Source organism: Phoca vitulina, unplaced genomic scaffold, assembly GCF_004348235.1.
Source record: "Phoca vitulina isolate PV1807 unplaced genomic scaffold, GSC_HSeal_1.0 scaffold52, whole genome shotgun sequence".
In the NCBI taxonomy this organism is placed as follows: Eukaryota; Metazoa; Chordata; class Mammalia; order Carnivora; family Phocidae; genus Phoca; species Phoca vitulina.
Window position 1 is genome coordinate 9,738,797 of NW_022589755.1, and position 27,215 is coordinate 9,766,011.

A 27,215-nucleotide genomic window follows, 5' to 3' on the forward strand; every position below is an offset into this window, starting at 1 on the left:
GCGGATCGCGCTTCCGCCGACGCGAAGGGCGGGCCCGGGAGGGGAGGGGCGGGGCCTGGAGGGTGCTGCCGTGAGAGGCGGAGCCGAGGCGATCCCGGAGGGTTCCGGCTTGCGGGCCCTGGGGCGTTTCCCCAGCGGAGAAGAGACCGGACTCCAAAGGTTCAAAAACTCATCTTTATTGGGAAGACTCAGAACAAACAACCTTTACCCCCCACCTTCAAGCTCGGGGGAGGAGAGCTGAGGATCTGCACCTTTCTCCCATATGTACACTCCAGAATCCGCCTGGAGAAGGTGCCCCCACCCGTGGGGGCTGAGGCAGCTTTACAAGCTGGTGCATGGGAGCCAAGCCCCTTTTCCTCTCCGGACTCGGTTTTCTCATTTGTAAAATGGGCTCAGGGGAAACCGGTGCTACGGAGCTTCTCACCAGCGCTGAAGATGTCCCAATCAGAAGGATGAGGAGGTCGGAAGACTGACCAAGGGTGGCCCAAGGGGATGGAGGTGCTGGACATCCTGGTTGGCTTTGCACGGCTCCTTCCACCTCCCTTCCTCCCCACCCAGCGCCTCTCCTCCAGCGCCTCGGGGCTACGTGGCCTCCGGCCCTGGGGACAGGAGGCCTCCCCCAAAGCCCACCTCGCGGTACTGGTTGGGGAACATGTTGCTACCCACAAGGCTGGCAGTGCCCCCGTCCCCGGGGCCTGGGGCCTGGTATGAGTCCAGCGTCATTGGCTCAGGGCCGGAAGGCTCTCCAACAGCCGGCCCGGCAGCCCCGTTGCCCGTGACGACAGCGCTGGCGAGTGGCGGCGCGGGGGGCAGCATGTCCAGCATGGTGAAAAGTGTGGGGGCCGCAGCGTCATCGTAGGCAAAGCCGTCGTCCAGGAGGTCCGGCCCACCGGGGGGCTCCAAGCCGGGTAGGGTCACGGTGCCAGGGAAGAAGTCTGTGTCCGGCAGCAGGGCTGACTGCGGGAGGAACGGGCCTGCAGGGATGAAAAGGCAGAAGGAAGTAGAGTGGGTTTAGCGGCGACTTCTGGCCACGCTCTAACTCCAGTGCCCTGATAGTACTAAATGCATCATCACTGTGGCCTCCTTTAATCCCAAGGAGAACCCCGAGGTAGGGACTATCACCATTCTAGTTTAATAAGCAAACTGAGGCAAAATAATTCAGTCACACATAGCTGGAGAGTTGTAGCACCAGGGTTCAAACCATGCTCCTGCAGGGCTGGGGAGTTTTTCCAAAAAATAAGGATGTTGAAGAGGCTCTAAAGTCCCCTCTCCCCCGAATTATAGAGGCCCCCCAAAAAGTGAAATCCCCACACACGGGAGACCCAAATGAGCAGTCACCAGTCCCCACGCTGGAAGGTAAAATTATGTGTCATTAGGAGAGTCTCTCTCTGAGACAAGACAAATCTCAGCAGCAAAGGCGTATTATGCTTATCTCAGAAAGAGACCCAGGGCTGCTGGGACTCTATTTTCCAGCCTCCCTTACAGCTAAATGTGGTCATGTGACTAAGTTCTCCTGGCTGGAGGAAGGTGGGCATGATGGCTGGAGCTTTGGCAGCCATCTTGGACCATGAGATGGAAACTATGAGTTGAAAATGGCAAGAGCATGCTTGAGTCTCTGATGATCATACAACCTCCAAACCATCCCAGGACTATTCACCTATGTTTATCTGAGAGGAGAAATAAAGTTCTAGCCTGTTGAAGCCCCTGTTAACTTGGGTTTTACTATGAAAGCAGCTAAACATGATCATCACAAATGCAGGTGGCATTCTTGTCTGGCAAGTTCCTAAGATCTGAGCACTAACTCTGTACCAGCCACTATGCTAACTAACTGTGTCATATGACCTCACTAAATTCTAAAAAGGACCCTAAGAGGTAAGGTTTTCATCTGACAAATGAGATCCCAAAGAGGTCATACGATGGCTAAATTCAGGCTTCAGAATCCAAACTCGGTCTGATTCCAGAGGCCATGCCCCTAACCATTATACTGTCATGCCAGAGCAGCTTTGCCCCAAGGATGAGAGGGGCGGGGGGCCTTTAGGCACTGAGAAATTGGGGTGATGGAGGAGGTAGATGAATGGCAGGGGGCTAATGAGGAGAGGCTCTGGAAATTGAGGATTGAAGGCTGGTAAAGCGGGCTAGGATTGGTGGTTGCTATAGGTGGAGCTCTGGGCATTGGTTACCAGGTGCAGTGGGTAGGGGGAGCAACAGGTGATACTTGAAACCTCCAGGGTGGGACTGGCTGGAGTGGTCCAGGCTCAGCAGACTCTGAGTGGTTGGCTGTTGGCGGGTCGGATGGGAGCTGGGACCCTGCGGTAGCTGGGGTATTGGGGGGCAGCGTTCTTAGAGCTAGTGGTCAGCAGGTGGGGAGGCTTCTGATGGCAGCCAGATAGGGCTGCAGTCCATGGGAAGTGGAGGCTGGCGTGTGAGTTGAGATAAAGGTGTGGGGAGAACAGGCCAGAGGGTGGCTGGGCTAGAGACAGGCTCTGAATTAAACTTGGCTGGCTCTGACAACCCTTCCCGTTTATCTACCATCTACTCCCTGCTACCCATTCTACATAGTGTTTCATCACTCATCTGTACACGTGCCCAGGAACAGCTCCCAGCTCCACCGTAGACTCGGTGACCTCAGCTAAGAGACTTCACCTTTCTGGGCCTTGGTTTCTTCACCAGTAAAACGATGGGGCGGGGGGGGGAGGAGTGATGCGATTTAAATTCAATGAGTAAACATACAAACTGCACTTATGTGCCCACCGGTTATATAGTATCTGTAAAAATAAATTCATTAAAATCTAAAAGGTCAATGAGGGAGGTATACAGTGAAACTTTTCAGAGGAGACCCTGAGGCTCTGAGAGATGGAGCAACTTGGTGAGGATCACACAGCCCGAGAATGGCCCAGCAGAGATTGGAGCCTCCAGACTGTGTCCAGAACTGTTCTTTCTACTTCATGCTGCTGCCTAAGATGTGAGTTCCTGGCCTTAGGGGAGCTTTGCGGGGGGGCGGAGCCTGAAGACGCCAGAAGCAGGGCTGCAGCTCACCCTCAGACCCACCTGAGCCACGACTCACCTGAGCTGGGGTTGGGCAGGAAGTGATCCAGGAAGGCTGGCTTTTTCCTCCGCCGTTTGCTCTCGATGCCATGGGGGTCTGAGGGAAGGCAGAGATGAGGAACCCTGGACCCTCCCCAGCCTAGGGCTTAGCCATCCCCTCCCAGGAATCCGGAGATGAGTGTGGAAAGGGGCAGAGGGGACACACCAGAGCTGTTCAGCTCCCCGAGGACGTCAGGCATCCCCCGTTTCCGCTTCTTGTCCACGCCATAGCTGTCTGTTCAGGAGATACCAGGGGCAACATTATCCATCAATAATAATAATTAAGAATTAATTATAGAGACCACTTAGGAAGTCATTGAGCTGTTCTAGTTCTTGGCCAACTAATGCCAATAGATGTCCATATCTTAATCAGAATGAAACCCAAATCCACTTCTAGCCACATTGGCCTCTTTGTTTTTCCTGGGACACTGCAGGCACAATCCTGCCTCAGGACCTTTGCACTTGCTACTCCAGCTGCTTAAAACACTATTTCCCAATTCCCCTGGAGAACTGCTTAATCATCCCCACATTCTCAGCTCAGCCATCCCCCTCCTCCAGGAAGCCCTCCCTCATCTCCAAGCCTGGGTCAGATGCCCCCTCTGAGCAATCTGAGTCCCCTGAGCAATTCCATCCACACTAAAGGACTGTGAGACTTATGAGGGCAGGGCTGGGGCTATCATGGGTCACTGCTATGTCCCCAGCACCACCCAGTACAGGGCCAGGCATGAGCAGGCATGCTGAGGGGAGAAATAATCAAATACTCCCCAGATGCCATCAGATAGGTACTATTACTTCCACTTTACACAGGAGGAGACTGAGGTTCAGAGAGAGGCCAAAGTCACACAACCAGTAAGAGGTGGAGCCAGGAACTGAACCTCAGTCTGTGCAGTTATGAGCCTGCGTTTTACTCCTGCCTCTCAGCCCCTCTAGGCCAAAGACCTGGTCTCTGGGCAGCGGGTCACCCTGGATTGCCGTGGTTACCATGGTCCCGAGGCAGGTACGTGAAGGGCAGAGGCTCACTGCAGACCCCATCCGTAAGCCGCTGCAGGAAGACGTTCACGGTCACAGGCTCAACGATTTCCAGGTCCTCATAGGGCGGTGTCTTGAACACAATAGCAATCTGGCGGTGCACATCGGCCTGGGAGAAGTCAGCCCGGCCTTCCCAGGAGGCCCTGCTAAACACCACCGATATATCCTCTGGCGGGAAAGTGGGGACATCAGCTGAGCCAGGACACTGGCCCACCGGGCCCCCAACTCATTCAGCCTCCCCCCAAATCAGTATTGATATTCTCTTTTAAAAAATACATACATACATACATACATATATATATATATATATATATATATATATATATATATATTTTTTTTTTTTTTTTTTTTAAGTTTAAACACATTTGATTTAAGTGAGCTCCATGCCCAACATGGGGCTTGAACTCACAACCCCAAGATCAAGACTTGCACTTTCTACCAACTGAAATAGCCAGGTCCCCCGATATTGATATTCTTAAGAATAAAACTAAGAGGGGCACCTGGGTGGCTCAGCTGGTTAAGCGTCTGAGGGTCATGAGATCGAGCCCCCCCACCCTTGGGCTCCATGCTCAGCGGGGAGTCTGCTTGAGATTTTCTCCCTCTCCCTCTGCCCCTTCCCAACTCAAGCATGCACGCACGTGCTCTCTCTCTCTCTCTCTCTAAAATAAATGGGCGCCGGGTGACTCAGCTGGTTGGGCGACTGCCTTCAGTCGGGTCGTGGTCCTGGGGTCCCGGAATCGAGTCCCACCTCGGGCTCCCTGCTCTGCGGGGAGCCTGCTTCTCCCTCTGCCTCTGCCTGCCACTCCCCCTGCTTGTGCTCTCTCTCTCTGTCAAATAAATAAATAAAATCTTTAAAAAAGTAAATATTTTTTAAGATTTTATTTATTTTATTTTAGAACGCAAAGTACTAGCTTCATGCCTGGCGCTCAGAAATTCTCAGTCTATGCTAACTCTTTGTAGTGTAGTTCTTAGATAAGTGAGATCCTGTCTCATCTTAACACCAACTCATTTTAGGGATAAGGAAACAGAGGCTCAGGGTGGTGAAGTCACCAGCCCGAGGCTGGACAGTGAACAAACGACAGAACAAGACTCACATCTGCCTCTAGTTATTCGCACACACGCGGAACAGTTTCCCTGCTCTGGCCCCAACTCCCAGGACCCTAACCATCTTTTTGGCATTCCTCAGATCTTGGCTCAAATATCACCTCCTCTGGGAAGCCTTCCAAGATGGCCAGCCCATATCTGGTCTTCCTGTTGTTTTGGTGCTTCCGTCCAGTTTTAGCATTTGGTCTTCTTCCCTCTCAGCAGAATTCACACTTGTAATTTGTGTTTCTTTCCCTACCCCCCTGAAGGGAGCCCTGCAAGAGGAGAGCCCGGGCCTGTTTCTGTCATCACTATGTCGGAACACTGCCTAACACAAGGACCCAGCGCAGAGGAACCACTCAATCTCCATGTGCTCATTCACTCAAAATTTTATAAGAACCTCCCACTCCCGGGCATATATCCGAAAGAACTGACGACAGGTGTTCAAACAAAAACTTATACGCAAACGTCCGAATGCTCGTAGCAATACTTTATGAGAGCCAAAAGTTGGAAACCACCCAAATGTCCACCAATTTACGAATGGATAAACAAATGAGATATCCATACAATGGAGTATCATCCCGCCATAAGAAGGAAGGAAGCACTGATACGTACTATCACGTGGATGATTCCTGAAAACATTAAGCTAAGTGAAAGAAGCCAGCCACGCAAGGCCACATTGTGTAGGATGCCATTTATACGAAATGTCCAGGAGAGGCAAATCCACAGACAGAAACAGATTAGTGGTTGCCAGGGGTTAGAGGAAGGAAGAAAACGGAGTGAGTGCTTATATAGCATAATGGGGTATGAGGTTTCTTTCTGGGGTGATGAAAATGTTCTGGAACTAGGTAGTTGTGGTGCCACAACGTTGTGAGTGTACTAAGTGCCACTGAATTGTACACTTTATAATGGTTTTTTATTTTTTATTTTTTATTTTTTTAATTTAATTTTTTTTTTTTTTAAGATTTTATTTATTTGACAGAGAGAGACACAGCGAGAGAGGGAACACAAGCAGGGGGAGTGGGAGAGGGAGAAGCAGGCTTCCCGCTGAGCAGGGAGCCTGATGCGGGGCTCGATCCCAGGACCCTGGGATCATGACCTGAGCCGAAGGCAGACACTTAACTGAGCCACCCAGGCGCCCCTATAATGGTTTTTTAAAAAAACATTTTAAAGAGTGAAACTTGTGGCCCCCAAAAAATGAACAAGTAAAAAAAAATAAATATTTTTTCCTGAGAACTTCATGGGTGCTTGACCCTGGACTGGGTAGTTTGGGGGAAACAACTGCTCACCATGACAGCCCTGCCTTATACAACCCAGCGGGGGGACAGACATTAACTGTATAATCACAGAGCACGAGAAAGGATTGGAAGGGATCCCTGAGGCTGTGACAGGTTCTCCCACTCTGCTCCCCTCCTGCCCCATTGGCCTTGCTGTTCCTCCAACAGTGAAACCTGCTACCACCCCAGGGCCTTTGCACTTGCTGTTCCCTTTGCTGAATTACTCTTCCCTAGAGACTCACATGGATGCCTCATGGTTCCAGTGGCATCCCCTGACGGTGGTCTTCCCTGGCCCCACTGAGTAAAATTGTGCCCACAACCCCTCCAGCCATTCCTCCCTATCCCCTTTCTCCAAATATACTTTTTCTCCATCTTCCTGAAGTTTTTTTTTTTTTTTTAAAGATTTTATTTATTTATTTGACAGAGAGAGACACAGTGAGAGAGGGAACACAAGCAGAGGGAGTGGGAGAGGAAGAAGCAGGCTTCCCGCTGACCAGGGAGCCCGATGTGGGGCTCGATCCCAGGACGCTGGGATCATGACCTGAGCCGAAGGCAGAAGCTCAACGACTGAGCCACCCAGGCGTCCCTCCATCTTCCTGAAGTTATTTTCAACCGTCTTTCTTTCTTATTTTTCCAGAAGAATGATTATGAGCACAGACCATTCAAATTCTGTCTCTTCCTGCCTAGGTGTGTGACCTTGTGCAAGTTACTTAACCTTTCTGTGCATTAGTTTCCTTATCTGTAAAAGGGAAGTAATAGTTGGATCTACCTAATAGAACTGTTAGGCAATCAGATGATCTAATAAGTGAAGTGTAGAAAGTGCTTATAACAGAGCTTGGCACATAGTAAGAGCAAGATACATGTTAGCTCTTTAATACCCTTGGTGGTGATGTTATTTACAACAGAGTCACAGGATAAAAAATGCAAAGGATACAGAAAAGATATATATAGTCAGAGAGAAAGCTCTCGCCAGCCAGGCAATGCAGGGTGCACCTGTTGTTGGTTTTATGGTGGTGGTGTTGTTTTAAGTAGGCTCCAAGCTGGGCATGGAGCCTAACGCGGGGCTTGAACTCACTACCCTGAGATCAAGACCTGAGCTGAGATCAAGAGTCAGAGGCTTAACCGACTGAGCCACCCAGGTGCCCACACTTGTTTTTTTAAAACCCTATTTGAAGAAGGGACATTTAAACAGACATGAATGAAGTGGAGGAGATACTTCTCCCATTCTCTGTTTTCTTCATCTCCTTATCAAGCCACCATAAAGCATTTATTTATGTAATTGCGGATTTTAATGTCAGAGTTCCTCCCCCCCCCCCCCCAGCTCGTGGTGGGGAGCCCTGCCTGGCACCCAGCACGGCCATCACACAGGGCTCTCCATCTTTGTACATGAACCAGTGAGTGAGGAGCTCCGTGAGTGAATGAACCCATGGGCCGTTGCAGTCTGACTCCAAAACCAGAGTTCTGGATCCTTCCACTGCGTTGCCCGTGTTAACCAGCTCTGTCTCATGCTCCCACCCTCCCGGGCTCCCTGACTCCTGCGCGCACCGCAAGCCACCCGATGCCACTCCGCCCACACGCTGTCCCAGGTCCCTCACCTTTCTGCACCTTGTCGCACAGCAGATAGAGCTCCTCGCCCCCCGTGCACGGCCCGCTCTCCTTGTTGATCCGGCAAATCCGCAGCTCTGACGTGTTTGTGGACTCTGTGCAAGCGCAGGAGGAAGTGGTATGTAAGAAAAGACGAGAATTCAGTCATCAAACCCTCGGCAGGTACCCCGTGGGTGCCCACGCCGCGCCAGGCAGAGATGGGAAATGGGGAAGCCGGGGCGTCCGATCCTCCCCGGGACCCGTGGTCCGGGGAGAAAAAGAAGATGCTCAGAGGGGTCAATGGACAGTCGCGAGTCCTCCATGCTGAGGTCCAGTGAGTGTCCCGCCAAAGGGAGACCATCAGCCCTCAGACGAGAGTTGGCAGGGTCAGGGATCAAGACCCTTCTTAGACGAGGATTAATGGCCTGAAATGCGTAGTGGAGACCTGTGGTTTTGCCTGTCTAACAGTCCTGGCTCTTCTTCTGTTAAGAGCCCCTCCATTTCCCTTCTAGGAAACAGCCCCCAGCCCCATTTCAGTCCTGGGGCTCGGGTAGGGCGGAACCCACTCCCTAGCTCAGCAGTGATCACGTGCCCCAAACCTGGCCAATTAGAGCATTGCCTCCCTCTGGCCATAGCTGATTGGTCAGAGAGGAGCACATTGCCCAAAACCAGGCCAATGAGAGCCCTGAGACTCCAACCAAAAATACTGGGTAAGAGAAGCTGTCTTTGGGCATCCGGGGAGAGGTTCCAAGCTGGTAGGATATAAGCCTAGAGCTGCATACAGTCATTTTGCTCCCACCATGGTAGGGCTGTGCCAAAAATGACTCTAACTTGAAGAAAGGATAGCTGAGAGATGGAAAGAGACGGATCCCTAATGACATCGCCGAGCACCTGGATACAGCCAGACCTGAAGCACTTTACTACCTCTGGACCTTTTTAGTTAATGGAACAAACAAATTCTTCTTCTTTTTTTCTCCTTCAACCCATTTGAATTGGAATTCTATCACTTGCATACATAAAAGCCGTGACTGGATTAATTTCCCTCCCCATTTTGAGGCTTGTGGCTGCTAAAACCTAACAGCCATTCCCAATCTCTTCTTCCATGCCCATCTCCCTCTGTAGATGATGGAAACCCTAACTAAATACTTGCTCTTCCAGACTCCCTTGCAACTAGGGGCTGCCATGAGACCAAGTTCTTGCCAATGAGGCATAAGCAGAAGTCTACCGGGGGGATTCTGGGGAATATATTATGTTCTGTATAAAAGAGAAAAGTATTACTGCTCAGGCTGCGTCTTCCCTAGAATTGCCTAGTATAGTGGTACAGGTTGTGCACTCTGCAATACAAGGAGGCCTCGTTTCCATAGGCTACCTAATAAATGCTGACCACGGGAATTGGGCAGTGTAGAGCCTGCACACCATATAGCGTGACACTGCCCCTCATGCCTTGAACACAGACGTGATATCTGAAGCTGTGGCAACCAGCTCACAACCAAGGGACTCACAGAGCTGAACCACTGCCCTGATATTGCTGAGCAGCTGAATCAACACGAACAGACTTAATAATGAGACAAATAAAAATAACTCCCTGTTCGTCCATGCCATCGTACGTGGGTCTTTCCAGGACCTGTGGCCAGCAACAATCCTAATATGCCCAGCACCTTAGACTCACTCTTGTCATAGACAGGCTCAGAGAGCACAGGGTCCATCCGGCGCATCTGTCCCTGCTGGTCCCTATACGAAGCCTGGAAGCAAATCCTCACGACATTCATGTCCACCTCTTGATGGTTCTTCAGGGAGCCGGCTGTAGGAGAGATATGGGAAGGCTGAGGGTGGGGGATGGAGATGGCAGAGAGGGCTGGGGAGATAGTGGATACCGGAGAAGGGAGAAGGGGAGGGGACGGGGTGGCCGAGGGCACGAGGGGTTCAGGAGGACACGACAGTCAGGCTAGTTTCTGGGACTCACCATTGTAAGGGTCGATGCCCAGCTGAATCTTCCGCTCAATGGCGGCCTCGATCTCCTTCTTCCTCACACACTGGATGCCCAGATTGTTGAAGCTGAATGGGGAGTGGGGAGGAATGGGTGAAGGGAAGTACTCATGAAGAGGCAGATCTAGCCCTAACCCACAGGAGGACTCCAGCAAAGATGCTGCCTTGGGGCTCACAGTCTCAGGGGCCCCAGCATTAGGAGCGGCCTGGTGTTTCAACCTCTCAGGAGTGTTGGGGACTCTCCGAGAGCACCTGGGAATGCCCCTCATCTTTACCACATGAAAACACTAGCCCACCTCCTTTATAATAAGAAAACTGCAAATTAAACATCAATGCGATCCCAATTTTTAAAAAGCTCATCAACACAGCAAGGATCAAAACGTTTGGTGACGCTCTCTACCGGTGAAGTTGTGAAGAATCAAGCACTCTCACCCACGGTGGGCGGGACTGTAAATGTAATCAGCAATTACATACGGGAGGACAATATGGCGGCATTCATTCATTCCACAAATATTTCCTGAGCGCCTACTGTGTGCCAGGCAGCATGTGGGGGGACACAGGGGGGACACAGCGGGGAACAAAAGAGACAAAATCCCTGCTCTCACGGACCTTACACCTTGGCTAAATTTATAAGTCACTGAAAGTTTACAGAGAGTAAATCACTGAAGTCAGAGCCAGCGAGTTCATCTCTAGGATAGAGAAGAGATGATATATACATAAAGCCATGCATTTAGTAACAGGACCACAGGAGCTTGGAACCATCCTAAGGGCCCATTACTAGGGGGGCTTGTTCAATTAATGGTGTACAGCTGTACATTGGAATACTATGCAGCCAAGAAAAAGGATAAGGCAGCTCTAAATGCTTACAGGAATGATCTCCAAGATGTACTGGAACTTAACAACGAGGTACAAATGTCTGCTACCATTTGTAAGGGGAGAAAAAATATACATGCATAGCATATTTTTAATTGCCTCCAGGAAGGGCGGGCCACTGACAGCTGCACGACCAAAGGTGGAAGGAAATTTATTTTTCACTGTACGGTCTTTCTGAACCTTTTATTTTTTTGTTTATTAAAAACGTATAAATTGGGGCGCCTGGGTGGCTCAGTTGGTTAAGCAACTGCCTTCGGCTCGGGTCATGATCCTGGAGTCCCGGGATCGAGTCCCACATCGGGCTCCCTGCTCAGCAGGGGGTCTGCTTCTCCTTGTGCCCTCTTCCCTCTCATGCTCTCTGTCTCTCATTCTCTCTCTCTCAAATAAATAAATAAAATCTTTAAAAAAAAAAAAAAAAAAAGTTTAAAAAAAAAAAAATAAAAAAAAAAAATAAAAACGTATAAATTATCAAGCGAAAGAAAGAATGATCTTGCAGTTAAGTCAGGTCTGGAGTCAAATCCCTGCTCTGCCATCGGCTGTCTGTGCTCCTTTACTCTTCCAAGTCTCAGTTTCCACCTCGACAAAATGGGGATGAATACAACCGTGTGTGAAGGTGTGTGCAGCTGGGGGCCAGGCCCAGGCACACCCCTCCACCACCCCACCCCCCGCCCCCAGGCCTGGCCTTGGTCTCCCCGTCTAGGAAATGCAGTGGGGAAAATCTGGCCAAGTGGCCCCTTGCCCTAAGGTCTCCCTGGGTGATCTTCAGCCCCTCCACATCTCTGTGACCTGGGGTGAAGGGTTGGGGGTCAGGGGGTCGAGTACCTGTGCCGGGGGCTGACATGAGGCCGAAGCCTCACCCTGCAGACGCCGTCGGTGCAGTCTTTCCCCACGAGGCTGTGGGGGTGGACTCGGTGAGGCCAGTCCTTCCACACCAGGCAGGCGGTCACCTCCACCTCCCGAAGCCCTCCACAATCCCGGAGCTGCAGGGAGACAGGTGCATTTTGGGGGTCCCCTGGCAGACACCTGCACCCATCCAAACTCCCTGGGGCCTCCTTTGATAGCTCCCCAACCTTCTCCCCCAGGATGATGGAAGGGGGTTTGCTTAAGACCCCTCTGAGATCCTAAACCAAAGGCTTCTGGCTGGTGGCCTGGGGGCCTCATAACAGGATAGCTGCCCCACAGATATGCTTTCTTTGGCCACTATGAGTTTTAAAAACTTGGATGCACACAGGGTCTCCAAGGACCACGCACAGAGAATTTACTAATGACCAGTGGAGGAAAGCACCTTCACAGTGGAAAATCCACTGGACGCCACCTAAATCAGGTGATCAAGGTCAGCATCACCAATACAGAGTCAAAATGACCTGGGCAGTCTGACAGGGTGCACTGGGAAGGCACGACATCTCTTCTTTGACAACCCTCTGGAGTATGTCACCCGAATCTCACCGTGATTCCTCAAACGAGCCCAAATCGCGGGTCGTCAGGTGAAAAAAATCAGTGTCGTGAAAGACGGTAAAAAGATGGGCAACATATTTCAGTGAAAATCAAACAAATAATATATTTGGACCTGGCTGGTAATTACACAGTGTATACATATGTAAAAATGTATAGGGCTGTACATGTAGATTTGATCAATTGCAACTTGATTTAAAAATAGTTGGGGGGAGGCGGGAGAGGTCAGAGCGACATGACAACCAAATACAACATAGGATCCGTAATCGGATCCTGGATTGAGGAGGAAGAAACAACTATAAAGTATACTCTGGGACAACTGGGAAATTTGACACTTTGGGTGATACCATGGGATATCTTTAATTTTCCTAGGGATGCTAATAATATTGTCACCACACGGGAGCTCATTTGAAGGAGGTGCCCACTGAAATATCTAGCGGTGAAGTAATATGATATCTACAACGCACGGTGCAAATAGTTTAGCAAAAACAATGTGTGCATTTGTCCGTGTGCGCGCATGCCCATGAGTTTGTATGGAGGAGCGTGGCAGATACAACAAATGTGGCAAAATGTCAACTGGCAAATACAAGTTAAGGGTGCACAGGTGCTCACTGTACTATTCTTCCCTTTTTTCTGTAATTAAAAAAATGTTTCATCCAAACTCATCAAAATGTATGCATTAAATTTGTGCAATTTTGTATATATAAATTATACCTCAATAAAACTTTTTTTAAAACTACAAAAAAAGACGAAAATTTTTGTTCAAATTTGGGGAAAATTTGGAGCCTGCATTTAAAGAGTATGAGATGGGGCGCCGGGGTGGTGCAGCCAGTTAAGCATCCGACTCTCGGTTTCACCTCAGGTCAGGATCTCAGGGTCATGGGATCAAGCCCCATCTCCTGCTCCCCGCTCAGCTCCAAGTCTGCTAAAGTTTCTCTGTCCCTCTCTCCCTCTCTCTCTCAAATAAATAAATAAATCTTAAAAAAAAAAAACAAAAATAAGGGCACCCGGGTGGCTCAGTCGGTTAAGCGTCTGCCTTCGGCTCAGGTCACGATCCCAGGGTCCTCGGATCCAGCCTGGCATCTGGCTCCCTGCTCAGCTGGGAGCCTGCTTCTCCCCCTCTCCGCCCCCCATTCCCCCACCCCACTCATTCTCTCTCTCCTCTCTCAAATAAATAAATTAAAATCTTAAAAAAATAAAAATAAAAAGTATGAAACATCCCATTATTCCAGATTCCAGATTCCATTTTCTTCAAGATTTTATTTATTTATTTGTCAGAGAGAGAGAGAGAGAGCACAAGCAGGGGGAGCGGCAGGCAGAGGGAGAAGCAGGCTCCTCGCTGAGCAGGAAGCCTCCATCCCAGGACCCTGAGATCATGACCTGAGCCAAAGGCAGACACTTAACCGACTGAGCCACCCAGATGCCCCTCTTTTTCCCATAATTTAAAAAATCACTGAATTTTCAAGGACTGTGACCACCACGTTAATTGAGGGAAGACTGGATTTTGTTTAGACTGAGGGTTGTTTGCCGCTTTGGAAGATCCCATTACCAACCGCAACCCTGGCCATACAGCATTTAATTCACTAAATCCACCCGGCTGGGTCAGGCTGTCTATGGGCCCCTGCATTCATGAGGTCCAAGCAACTGCCACCTTCATCATGATCCCCTGGGGCTGTGCCTGAGCATTTACACATTGAAATAAAGGTGCTTATTATGCTGTATTGTTTTCCTTTTATTTCTCCTTCATATTAGGGCATTATGGATTTGGGGGATGATTATGAGTAGAGGGACATACTATTGTCTATAAATACCACTGAGTCAGATGGGGTTAAAGCTATTCATTTAACCAGCTCCCCACTGCAATATTAGGAGATTCAGAAAAGCTCAGAGTCAACAGTCTCAGGATTCATGAGAACTGCAAGGCTGAAATCTTCTCATCTTTAAGATGTCACAGGAGGCCTTGGGATAAGCCAGACCTGGTACCAGGCTCTATCACTGGCCATCTGCATGATAAACCTCTCTATTCCATCTTTATGGGTAGAATGCGTATTATTAAGTACCGGGCACAGAGGAGTGCTTAGTAATTACTACAGTAAACTTGCTGGGTGCCCCTGAGCAAGTAACTTCCCCTCTCTGAGCCTCAGTTTGTCACTCTGAAAGATAGGAATAAAAATCCTGAATCCACGTCCAGATGAGGTCATCCCCTATTATTGGATATTTATAGTTCTAACTCTCTGAAATCAAAACCGACACCGAGCCAGAAAAACTGCCTGGAAAGATGTAGAAGTAACCTGTTGGGGAAAACTCAGCCTCAAAGTATCACCCCACAGGTAAGTTACTCATTACAAAGAAAAGCTGTCCCCTTACAACGAAGAGCCCCGCTGGGCACTCGCTCTTATGGGCTAAATTGCATCCCCCTGCAATTCATATGTTGAAGCCCTAAACCTCAGGACCTCAGAATGTGGCTGTATTTGGAGACAGAGTCTTTAAAGAGGTGATTGAGTTCATGAGGCCATTGGGATGGGCTCTATCCAATCTGTCCGGTGTCCTTATAAGAAGAGGTCATTTGGACACACAAAGAGACACCAGGCAAGTAAGGACACGGTGACAGGGAGGCCGTCTGCAAGGCAACGAGAGAGACTTCGGAGGAAACCAAATCTGCTGACACCTTGATCTTGGCCTTGCGGCCTCCAGAGTGCTAAGACAATACATTTCTGTTGTCCGAGGCACCCAGGCCGTGGTAGTTCGTTACGGCAGCTGGAGAGACTAATACACCGCCTTAACCACGGGATCTGACTCCGCATCACTGACGGTGGGACAGACTGCGGCCCCATGTCTCCTGGTGTGAGACCCCGAGAAGCCCACAGCATCACCACTGGGGGGTTCCCGCCGAAACACACAACCTGATCTGATCCGGAAACAGCCAACAAACACGGAACGCGGGACATTCGACAAAACATCGATCCTGTCCTCTGCAAATGTCCACATCCCCAAACACGAAGTCAGATGGAGAAACGAACTCAGGTCAGAAGACACTAAAGACATCTGTCTTCGTCCGTGCGGGCTGCTACGCTAAAATACCATGACCTTGGATGGCATGCAAATAACTGCAATCTCTCTCTCACAGCTGGAGGTTGGAAGCTGGAGGTTGGAAGTTGAGACGAGGGTGCCTGTGTTGTCGGGCTCCAGGGAAGTCCCCCTTCCTGATGGAAGGGGCCCACAAGCTCTCTGGAGTCCCTTTTATAAAATCATCCATCCCAGTCATGAGAGCTCAGCCCTCATAACCTCAGCATTCCCCAAGGGCCCTCCCTTCTAATGCCATCACACTGGAGGCTAGGATTGCAATGGATATATTTTAGGGGGACACAAACATTCAGACCATGGCAAGACCTGCCAGCTAAACGCAGCAGGTGATCCTGGACCGAATATTAAACAAGTGAACAACAAGAACAACAGCTCTCAAGCGTATTTGGGGGAGAGGGGAGGGCCTGGCTGGCTCAGTCGGTGGGGCCTGCGACTCTCGATCTTGGGGTCATGAGCTCAAGCCCCACGCTGGGTGTAGAGATTACTGAAAAATAAAATCTTTAAAGAAAAAGAATATTTGGGGGTTAATGAGCATATGGATTTAATATCAGATAATATCCTTGGAGGAATATTAAGTTTCTAGAGTGTGGTGATGGTATTATGATTATATAGCTCCTACATTGTAGGTAAACATCGTTGTTCTTGAGGGACACACCCCGAAACATTCTGGGCAAAGTGTCATCCTATCTCCAACTGACTTTCAAATCTCCCTCTATAAATGTCTACATAAAGGGAGAGAAAGATATGAAGCAAATAAGGCAACAGGCATGTTTACTGCACTATTCTTGTCTATTGCATGTAGATTTTAAATTTTTAAAAAGAAAAAGATGGGATACAAAGTTGAAAAAAAAACCCGTCAGGGGCGCCTGGGTGGCTCAGTGGTTGGGCATCTGCCTTTGGCTCAGGTCATGATCCCAGGGTCCTGGGATTGAGCCCCACTTTGGGCTCCCTGCTCAGCGGGGAGTCTGCTTCTCTCTCTCCCTCTGCCCCTCCCCACCTCTCTCTCACTCTCGCTCACCCTCTCTCTCTCTGTCTCAGATAAATAAATAAAATATTTTTTAAAAATCCCATCAATTGGAAAAATAAACAAAATCCTTAAAGATAAATAAGGGGCTATGAAAATGCCCCTCAATGCATCACCCTTGCCCCATTCCTGAAAATCCGGTGATGGAATATACATTTCAAAGTAAACCATTCTTTTAACCAGAATGTTCTGCCCTGCGTGCTGCTTTTGGCCACAATATCTGGAGCCAAATCAAGTAACAACGACCTCGCTGAGTAAAGAGGGAGCCTCTCCTCTGGTGCTGGTCCACCTTCCTGGTTTCCTCATAGCATCCTGTGGGAGCTGGGAACTCCAACCCCATTTTACAGATGAGGAAACCGAGGCCAGCAGAAGCACTGGACTCGCCTCAATTCATACAGCTGGTAAGACTAAAGCCCACGTCTTTCTGACTCTGAAAGGCATATTTGTAACCACTATGTTGACTGCTTCCTGCAGGGTGGGGGAAGGACGGGGTTGCTCTGTTAGTAAACCTATGAGGACAAATCCCATCGAGGGAGAGGAGGAGGGAAGCAGGAGACCTCATATGAAGGAGTTTGGACCTGGGGAGGGTGGTCAAGGAAGGCTTCCCGGAGGTGGGCTGAGGCCTCACGGATGAGTACCAGGTGACCAGGCTTCAGGAGGAGAGCACTGCAGGCAGGAGGAACAGCATGGGGAAAGGCCTAGTGGCTGGAGGGTGGCGACTGAGGAGGGGCTGGCTGGGAACTGGCAGCAGGAGTCAGAGAGAGCCTTAGAGGCACAGGGAGGAGCTTGGGCTTCCTCCTGAGGGCACTAGGGAGCCAAGAGAGGGTTCTGAGCAGGGGAGTAGAGCGGATATATAACTCAATAGGGCCCCTCCATCTGCCTTGTCGGGGGAAATTTAGAGGACACTGGGAGCCAATGGCCAGGGAGCAGCTTGGGCCAGAACCCGGGGCTAGTGGAATGATCAGTACCCAATTCAGACTCAATAAAACTTGGGCAAAGATCCAGAAGCACACAAAGGCTCTGTATCGGGGAGGCGCAAGGAACCAGGCCTCTCAGACACCAGCTAGGAGAAACAGTCATGGGTACAACGCTCACAGAGGGCAATTTGGCAATATCTATCAAATTACCTTTGACCAGCAATTCCAACTCCAGAAGTTATTTGCATGACGTGAAGGAAATACTAGATGAACTGAGTCGTTCTCTACAGCTTTGCTCAGAAGCGGTGACGGGAAACAACCTAAATACCCACCAAGAGAGGACCTGAACAGTGAATTAGCACCCACCCATGCAATGGTTCAATGGTAGAGAATGGGACAGCTTTAGATAGGCTGATTTTAGCTGAGCTCCAACATACATTCTTTTTAAGATTTTTTTATTATTTATTTATTTTTAGAAGATTTTATTTATTTATTTGTCAGAGAGAGAGAGCGCACACAAGCACGGGGAGTGGTAGGCAGAGGGAGAAGCAGGCTCCCTGCTGAGCACGGAGCCAGATGCGGGACCTGGGATCTTGGATCATGACCTGGGCTGAAGGCAGACGCTTACCCGACTGAGCCACCCAGGCGCCCCAGATTTTTTTTTTTATTTTTAAGTCATCTCTACACCCAACGTGGGGTTCGAACTCACAACTCTGAGATCAGGAGTCACATGCTCTCCAGACTGAGGCAGCCAGGTGCCCCTTCAAGATACATTCTTAAGCAAAAAAGACCACTGTGCAGAATAGTATATAGATTATACTCCTCTCTATGTACAAAGGCGGGGCTGTACATATGTATGTACATATGTTCTTATATAATCATAAACTCCTCCCAGAAGGATACGTGAGATATTGACAAGAATAGTCACCTCTGGGGGCGCCTGGGTGATGCAGTTGGTTGAGCCTCTGACTCTCGGTTTCAGCTCAGGTCATGATCTCAGGGTCGTGGGATCGATCCCCACTTTGGGCTAGTGCTCAGTGTGGAGTCTGCTTGAATTTCTCTCTCTCTCTCTCCCTCTGCTCTTCCTTCCCTGGCAGGCATGTGCGCATGTGTGCGCGCGCTCTCTCTCTCTCTCTCTCAAATAAATAAATAAATAAATCTTTTTTTTTTTTTTTTTAAATGGTCACCGGGGCTCCTGGGTGGCTCAGTCGGTTAAGCGTCTGCCTTTGGCTCAAGTCATGATCCCGGGGTCTTGGGATCAAGTCCCGCATTGGGCTCCCTGCTCGGTGGGGAGTCTGCTTCTCCCTCTCCCCCTCCCCCTGCTTGTGTTCCCTCTCTCTCTCTCTCTCTCTCTCTCTGTCAAACAAATAAATAAAATCTTTCAAAAAAAAAAAATGGTCACCTCTGGGGGGGAACCTGGGGCCTGAGGGCAGGAGTGGTGGACTTTTGTTCAGTTTAATTTAAATTCTGTTAAGTTAATACGTATTAATTAAATTAATTTACATTTTGGAAAGTTTTGAGCCATATGATTCAAAACCGTAAAGCAAAAAAGAGATGCATGTAGTGAAAAACCTTACCTGCACCTTATTCATTCAGCACTCCCCCCACCAAAAAAAAGTCCTGACTTTTATTTTTTTTTCCTTCCAGAGTTTCTGTAGGCACATACCAGCAAATACAAATAGAGAATCTTATTTTCCCCCCTTTTTAACACCAAAGGTAGTATAATCCCCTATGGAGGGTTCTGCGCCTCAAAAAAATTTTTTTTTGGTTTATTAATATATCTTGGAGATGGTTCCACATCAGTACCTAGGGGACAGCTTCATTTTAAAATCTTTCTGTGTGGGGCGCCTGGGTGGCTCAGTTGGTTAAGCGACTGCCTTCGGCTCAGGTCATGATCCCGGAGTCCCGGGATGGAGTCCCACATCGGGCTCCCTGCTCAGCGAGGAGCCTGCTTCTCCCTCTGACCCTCCCCCCTCTCATGTACTCTCTCTCTCTCTCATTCTCGCTCTCTCAAATAAATAAATCTTTAAAAAAAATAAAATAAAATAAAATAAAATCTTTCTGTGTGAACCGTATGTGTTTATATTTATCCGCGCGCACACACACACACACAGATGCTTGGCTGCATAGGATTCCAATGTGTAGATAGATGTTCACGGATTATCCCACCAGTGCCCCGCTGATTACCTCTGCAGTTTCCAACTCTTTACACAACAAGGCTGCAGGGGATAATCTGGCACATCCCTGTTTTCCACCCAGAGGCTGGCTTACCTACATCGTCAATTTCCTAGAAGCAGAATGGCCAGGCCTATGAGTCAGGATGGCAATAGTCCTAACACCAGTTCATCTCTCCTGAGCACAGAACATGTTGGAGGCCCTTGGCAGGTGTCCTTAACTCATTCACGCCTCCCGACAACCCCTGGTGGTTAGTTGTTGTTGTTATTATTATTATCCCATTTTGTAGAGAAGGAAACTGAGGCACAGAGGGACCGAATAACCAGCCCAAGGTTGCACAGCTAGTAAATGGCAGAATAGGGATTCAAACAGGGCCACTCCAATTACTAGGGCCTCCCTTGTGGGCCAGGAGGCTAGCTACCTCGCCTTTCCCGGCAGTGATGATTTCGATCGATACTGCCAAGTGCCCGGAAGGAGGCCTTTCCTGGAATGTCCTTTGGAATCCGGGGCCAGGTGAGAGTATTGTCCGCTCCAACAATAGCAACGGCAGTAATAATAACCGCCATGAACTACACGAGGAATACCAGCGCGCGAATCTCGGGGGCGGGGAGGCGCGAGACCGCCGGGCCCGGGCCTCACCTCGATGGCGGGCAGCGTCTTGCTGGCCTCGGTGCTGCTCTCCCCGAGGATGCTGCCGGCCGAGCGGCCCTCGCACTCGTAACGGAAGCGCATGCCGCGCTGCTTGGGCTGCTCGGTGATGACCAGGTGCGGCCGCGGCCCGAGGTCCGGGGCCGGGGGCACGAGCCGCCCCAGGGGGCAGCCCCAGGGCGGCGGCGTGGCCGGGGGCGGGGGCGCCGCGGGGCCCAGGGTGACGGTGCTCAGGGAGGCCGCCCCGCGAGGCACCAGGCGCGGCAGCCCCTCGCCCGGGCCCGGCTGCGCCCCCTCCAGGCCGAAGCCGTTCTCCTTGATGTACTCGTCGATGATCTCTGCGGGAGAAGCAAAAAACAGGGGGTGACGCTGATGATAGAAGCAAAGGCCTGATGACCCCCCGCCCGAGACCTGTGCCGCCCCGCCTTTCCCCCATCCATTCATTTCTTCAAGACATCTTCCTTGTGGGCCGAGTGCGGGCGGGGTGGGGGGGGGGTGGGGGGGCTCGGCTCCCAACCCCAAAAAAGCCTCTACCCTCCTTGCAAAACAGTTCCCCGGTTCTTGAGGCCAGAAACGGGGGCCGGCCTGGGTTCTCCTTCTCCTGCAGCCTCGTGTCCACTCCCCTTCCTAACAGCACCTGAATTCATGTCTCCATCCGCTCTCACCTGGATAAAGGTAGGGCCAGGTAGCAGGTGTCCCTGCCTCCTCTTTGCCCCCGTTTATTAATAACAAGAATAATAGCTGCTCTGCCCCAGCAGTTCCCACCTCAGAAAGCAGCACCACCATCCACCAAGTGCCCAAGCTGGAAGCCTGCCCATCTCATGATCCCACATCTGTTCCCCATCCTTGAACTTCTTCTGCCTCTTACCTCGAATATATGTTTACACTCCCACCGCTTCTCCCCACACCCCTGCCTCCATCCTGGTCCACACTCACTGTCTCCCCTCTGAACCACTGCTCCTGTTCCCCATCTGGCCTCCTCCAAGTCTGTCCCTCACACATAGCCAGAGGTAGCTTATGTCAGACCCTGACCTCGCTCTGCTCAGAGACCTCCCATAGCTCCCATCTCCCTTAAGAGTCAAAGTCAACATCCTCCCCATACAACACCTTCCGCAAATTCTATTCATCTCAGAAAAACAAACAAACAAAAACCCACACCCCTGACCCCTGCCACAGAGCCTGGTGTGGGCCATGGCCCCCTGCTGTCCCGGGCCTTCGGCCTCCTCCCACCCCCTCCCCCCCATCTCGCCCCACTCCAGTCTCTTTTCTGTTGCTTGCTCCCAGCAAGCCTGGCCCTCTTTGGGGTGTTGTGCAACTCCCCATCTGCCTATTCCATGCTTCCCCCCATTCAACCCATGCTGGCTCCGTGTCCTTCTGGTCTCAGCTCAAATGCCACCTCTTCTGAAAGGCCCATCTAGTGTGTGTCTTCCCAGGCCATCTGCTCTTCTTCCTGTTATTTTCTTCACAGCCCTTAGCCCAATCTGACATGATCTTGTTCATTTATTCCTTTTCCTACTGTCTCCCCCATCAGAGTGTCAGCTCCAGGAGGGTGGGGACCTTGTTTGGTTCGTGGCTGAATCCCCGGTGCCTAGAACAGTGCCTGGCACATGGTGGGTGCTCGATACAGTTCACTGAAAGAATTAACTGATGCTCACAGTAATAGCAACACTAAAGGCAGTTGACGTGGGGAGTCTTTTCTAAGTATCACGTACCGCTGGTACTTTGGGAACAGGAACATTAAAATCCCCCAACAGTCCTACCCAACACCAAAGAAGGCCCAGATCCCGCACTGTGAGCACTTGGACGTCTCGCCAACCCCCCACCCCAGACCTGCCCTGTGATACTTACCCAATTCATCTGTGGAAGGAAGAGAAAGAGAAAGAGAAAGGTGAGGTCCAGAAAGTGGTCAAGACTTGCATCTTTTAAGACAGATTCCCCAACCCCATCCCCACCTGGAACCCTCCCCCTTTCTCCCTTCCTCCATCCTGGGAAACTGGGCTCTGGCTCCCTGGGGTTCCAAACCCCAGCCCCTATCTCACTTTCTTGGGCTACCCTCCCTTCAGCTCCCAATATTGGGGCCCCAGGGTCAGGGTACCCTCAAGTGCCTTCTAAAAAACATTGAGGCCAGGAATTATAAAGCATCGTTGAGGATCCAAGGAAGCCAAGGGTCTTATGACCAGGAAAAAATTAAACATCCAAGATTCTAAATGAGATGTGGGGGTGTTCGCTCCCTAAAGCCCACCATAGAACCCCACTGGGGTCACTGGCTAGTATCTGAAGATCCAAGGAGGCTGATCCTTCACCTCCAGGCAATCACCCACTCTGCATCCCGGCCCAGTCCCTCCGCAGTGCCCACCCACCATCCGAGATTTGCTCCCGGAGGGGACAGTAACAGCAATGCTGGGAAAGTCCCTCATCACCTCCTCAGGAAAGCTCAGTCCTGAAAGGGGCCATGGAAAAATCTAAACAAACCTCCCGTCATTCCATAGACAGGACGAGGGGGAGGCCAGAGCGAGCAGGCAAGCCTGGGGTCACACAGCTAGGCAGGGCCAGCCAGGGCCAGATGTCCCTCCCAGGGTTGCCTGCCCCAGCCGCTGGCCACAGATGGATCAACGCCAGTCTGCCCCGCTCCCAGACCTGTCCTCCTCCTCCACTCTCGGGGAGTGGCTCCTGGCAGCCAGACCTTTGCTCCTCGGAAAGCTCCCCTTATCTCATGTGATCTCTGAATTCAGCAGGGTAAGGGCAGGTACCCCCACTTGGTAGCTGGGGCACTGAGGCTGGGACAGAAGAAGGGACAGGCTGTAGGTCCCTGGCAGGGCCAACCTCCGGTCACTTCAACTTGGAAAAACCCTCTTAGGCATCTGTGCTGGATGACCTGGGGACCTGAAGAGGAGTTAGACTTTGGGCCCTTGAGGAGCTCCCAGGCTGTAGGGGGAAACTGAGGCCCAGGCAGCAGTGGCTTGAGCTTTGGAGTGCCTCAATTCAAATCCTGGCTCTGCAACTTGATAACTGGAGGACGTGAGCCCCTCACTTCACTCCTTTGTGCCTTGGTTTCTCCAGCTGTAAAATGGACACAGTAATAACGTCTCATTGGGCTGCTGTGAAAATTAAATGAGCTAATACGTGGGAAGCACTCAGAACTGCCACAGTAGTGGGTGTTGCGTAAATGCTGGCTGCCAGTGGATAAAGTGCTGGGAGACATAATTTTATGGACTTGGGTAACCAACCCGCTTTCCCTCTCTGGAATTCAGGCCCCCTGTCTATAAAATGAAGAGGGTGGCAGACCTGCTTTCAAAGCATGGAGTGTAGAGTCACACAGATGCTGGTTGGAATCCTACCTGTCACTCACTGACTGTGTAGCCTCGGGCAAGTCTCTCCACCTCTCTGAGTCTCTACAAAATCAGGCCTGAGCTCCCATCTCAAGGTGTGAACATGAGGATTCGGAATCACACAGGTAAATTGCTTAGCGCCGTGTCTGCCCGCCCTGGCCCCTCCATAAAGCTTAGCTAATAGCCTTATTATCTAAAAATCCCCTTTTGGGGGCGCCTGGGTGGCTCAGTCGGGTGAGCATGGGACTCTTGATATCCGCTCAGGTCATGATCCCCGGGGGCCTGGGATCCAGACTGCGTCAGGCTCACTGCTCTGCGAACAGTCTGCTAGAGGATTCTTTCTCCCTCTCCCTCTCTCTCTGCCCCTCCCCCTGCTCGCTCGCTCGCTCGCTCTCTCAAATAAATAAATAAATCTTTGGGGGGAAAAAAAATCCTCTTTCAGCCAGTAAACATTGGGAATTTCTCCTTATTTAGGGCTCAACTCAAATAACACTCCATCTCACCCCAACCTCCCACACAGACGTGCCACCATCCAGGGACAGCCAGGACGGGCCGTGCGTGAGCAGAAAACCAGTTATGTCTTTCCTGCCTCAGGGCCTTAGCACAGCCTGTTCTCTGCCAGACTGCTCTTTCTCTAGTTCTTTGCATGGCCTCCTCCCCTTCCTCCTCCTTCAGGTCCCTGCTCAAATGTCACCTACTAGATAGATCTTCCCTGACCACTTTATCTAAGATAGCCCCCTGGCCCCTAAGATAGCTCCAGTCACTCACCATTACATACCTTTGTTTTATCATTTTCGTGGCACTGGTTAGGATTTGGTATGACTTTGTGTTAAGGGAGTCTTATCTGTCTCCTCCTGTAGACTGTGAGCACCTCAGAGTAGGGGACATGTCTGCCCCATATCCAGCACGTGTCTAGCCTGTCAGAATGAGGGAGATTTTTCCCTCCCACTCTGTCACAGCATTTAGTTCTCCCATCCTAACCCTGCTGTTAGATTTCACTGACCCCAAGACTTCTTCAGAGCCTTTATCACATTTGATAATCCCACATTTAATTTATTGCCTACGTGCCTGCCGCCGCATCCAGGTAGGGAAGCCAGGAGGGCAGGGTCAGGGCTGTCTCGGTCACCGCCGAGTCCCCAGCGCTGCCCAGCACAGGATGAGGTACAGAACAGGCGCTCAATAAATATTTATTGAAGAGATGACATCACACATTATTCTCAATTGAAACCAGAGATCTTGGGCCAGAAAAAACCTCAGCCTTGTTCCTGCCCAGAACCAGTGCGTGGGCAGTACCTGTCCCCAGTGCCATGCCCCACCTTTCCCTATTGTCCCCACTCTCAGACCTGTTAGAGAACTGGCAGGGCCTCCTCCACAGCTGGGCCAGCACTGCTGGGGGCCATCCCAAGATTCTACCTCCAGACCGAGGCCCAGCCCCAGCCCACCAGGGGCTGAGTCTTCATGGTAGCAGGACTCAGTCCCTGCCCTCGGAATCCCAGCAGATTTATAAGAGAGAGGATGTTGTCATTTAGCCATGATTCTGCATTTTCTTGGGCAGCACTGAACTTTGGACGGCACTGGCTCAGGGACCTTCCCGACTAGTGGTTCTCAGCATCTTTTGGGAACTTGCTAGAAGCACAAACTCTCAGGGCCGATCCTAGGCCTACTGAAGCAGAAACTCTAGAGGTAGGGTCCAACAATCTGTTTTAACAAGCTCCCTGGGTGACTCTGATGCACACAAAAGTTTAAGAACCACTGTTACGGGCTGTCTGATAATAATAATAGTAATAATAATAACAAAACGAGCTAGCAACAGTTAACACTTACTGTGTGCCAGACACCGCTTTGAAAGTCTGCCTGTATCAGCTCATTGAATCCTCTCAATCCCCCGGCAAAGGAAGGCACTGATATTATGTCCATCTTACAGATGAGGAAAACTGAGGCCCAGAGAGAAGTGATTTGCAGGCATTCACAGAGCGAGGAGGGCACCAGCATGTCATTACTACCCTCTGCACTACCATGGCAAATCTCTAAAGAGGACTCCTCTTAGAGGGTGAATAGGTGGTTAGTTTTACCTGTCTAGCTCCTAACCATCCGGGAGGTAGGGGCACCTGCGGCCCCCATCTCAACGGGCGGGGACGAACACAGGCGGTCAGAGGAAAGCTGAGGTGGACCCGGGCGAAACCCCAGACAGAGGCGTGCCCAAAGCCGCCTCCACAGGATTCCCCCCTCCCCCGTCCTGAGCGCGCGGGTGGGCCGGAACTGTGGAGGGCTGCTCACCCGTGGTCCTGGAAACGGCGAGCGAGAGCGAGGAGAGGTCCGCGGACCCTGCAGGGAGGGAGGCATGTCTCAGGAGGTGATGGAGATGCAGCGGGAGGACCGCAGAGTCTCCCAGGCTCCACCCCGTTCCTCTCCTGGCCCCGCCCCTTCGGATCAGGCCCCCTCACCCTTAACGCCCGCAGGGTCTGGCCTTGCTTCCTTCTCTAACTTTTGGACCGGATCCCTAGTTTCTGTCATTCTCCCCACCCTGCACCACACTCAGGCCGCCGGCGCCTTCTCTTCCTTAAGGTCGGGTCTGGAGGAGCCCTTCTCAACCTCAGTTAGGAAAGCCCCCACCCCGTCCTTTCTCTCAGGGTCAACCCTACCCCTTCACTTTTTCAGTGTCACCCCGTCCCCTTCTCCCTCTCAGACCCTGCCACTTCTCTCCTGAAGCAAGCCCCACCCCCCCCCTTTCTTCTCCGAGTCAGGCCCCGCCCTTCTTTTTTCGGAACAGGCCCTCCTCCTTTTCCCTGCCAGAGTCAGGCCCCTCCCCCTTACTCCGAGTAGGACCTTGCTTCCTTCTTAGAGTTAGGCTCCGCCCCCTTCTCGCTCTCAGAGTCAGGCCCCGCCCCCTTCGGTGAGCCAGAACGCTCCTTTTCGTCCACTCTGAGTCTGGCCCCTCCCTCGCCTCGCCCTCCCCGAGCCTGGCCAAGCCCCCACTCCTCAGGAGCGGCTCCCGCCCCGCCTTCTCTGAGTCAGGCCCCGCCCCTCCCTCTCGGAGTCGGGCCCCGCCCCCTCCTTTGCCTCAGGGTCAGGCCCCGCCCCCTTCTCACTCTGTAGTGGGACGCCTCCCTCTTACCTTGGGCTGGACCCCGTCACTATCTTCTGCCTCCTTCCTTCCCTCTAATACAGTGTCCCTGGAACCCTCAGCCTCGCCCCCCAAAGCCCCTAGACTCCTGTAGGAACCCCCAGACTACTCCGGGGCCCCCAGAACCCCCGCATCTCCAGTCCCGCCCCAGACTCCTCTCCTGAACCCGGGTCCCGCTTACCCAAGGCCCCCAGCTCCGGCGCAGCGGACGGTCTGGCGACGCGGCGACTCGGCATGGCCCGACCAGTGGGGACCGACGGCCGGGAGGCCGGCCCAGATCAAAACACACACGCGGGCAGGCCGGGCGACCAGGAGGCACGGTCCGGAGGACGATCGCGGGTCGGACGAGCGGCGCAGGGGCTGGGGCCGCAGGCCGGGCTGGACGCGCGGCGCCCGGGGCTGCGGGGGGCGCCGGGCCGGGCCGGGCGGGCGGCGGGCGGGGGCGGGGCGGCGGAATTCCCCGGCGCCGCCGGCCTGCGCGCCCATTGGCCCGCACCCCATCGTGACGTCACGCTAGGGGAACGGGAAAACCCCCACGCGTCACGT

The 27,215-nt window shown here is 51.6% G+C and overlaps 1 protein-coding gene across 1 annotated transcript; it reads right to left on the reverse strand.

Annotated features, from left to right (window-relative positions):
• Positions 1–159: 159 nt before the first annotated feature.
• RELB (RELB proto-oncogene, NF-kB subunit) lies at positions 160–27,170 on the reverse strand. Its single transcript, XM_032388957.1, is given in 13 exon segments — positions 160–974; positions 3,065–3,142; positions 3,251–3,319; positions 4,066–4,281; positions 8,069–8,173; positions 9,727–9,858; positions 10,021–10,112; positions 11,739–11,896; positions 20,208–20,554; positions 22,065–22,073; positions 25,823–25,870; positions 26,851–27,068; positions 27,166–27,170. Coding segments are annotated over 13 exon segments (1,869 nt in total). The 3' UTR covers positions 160–582.
• Between the last annotated feature and the right edge of the window lie 45 nt (positions 27,171–27,215).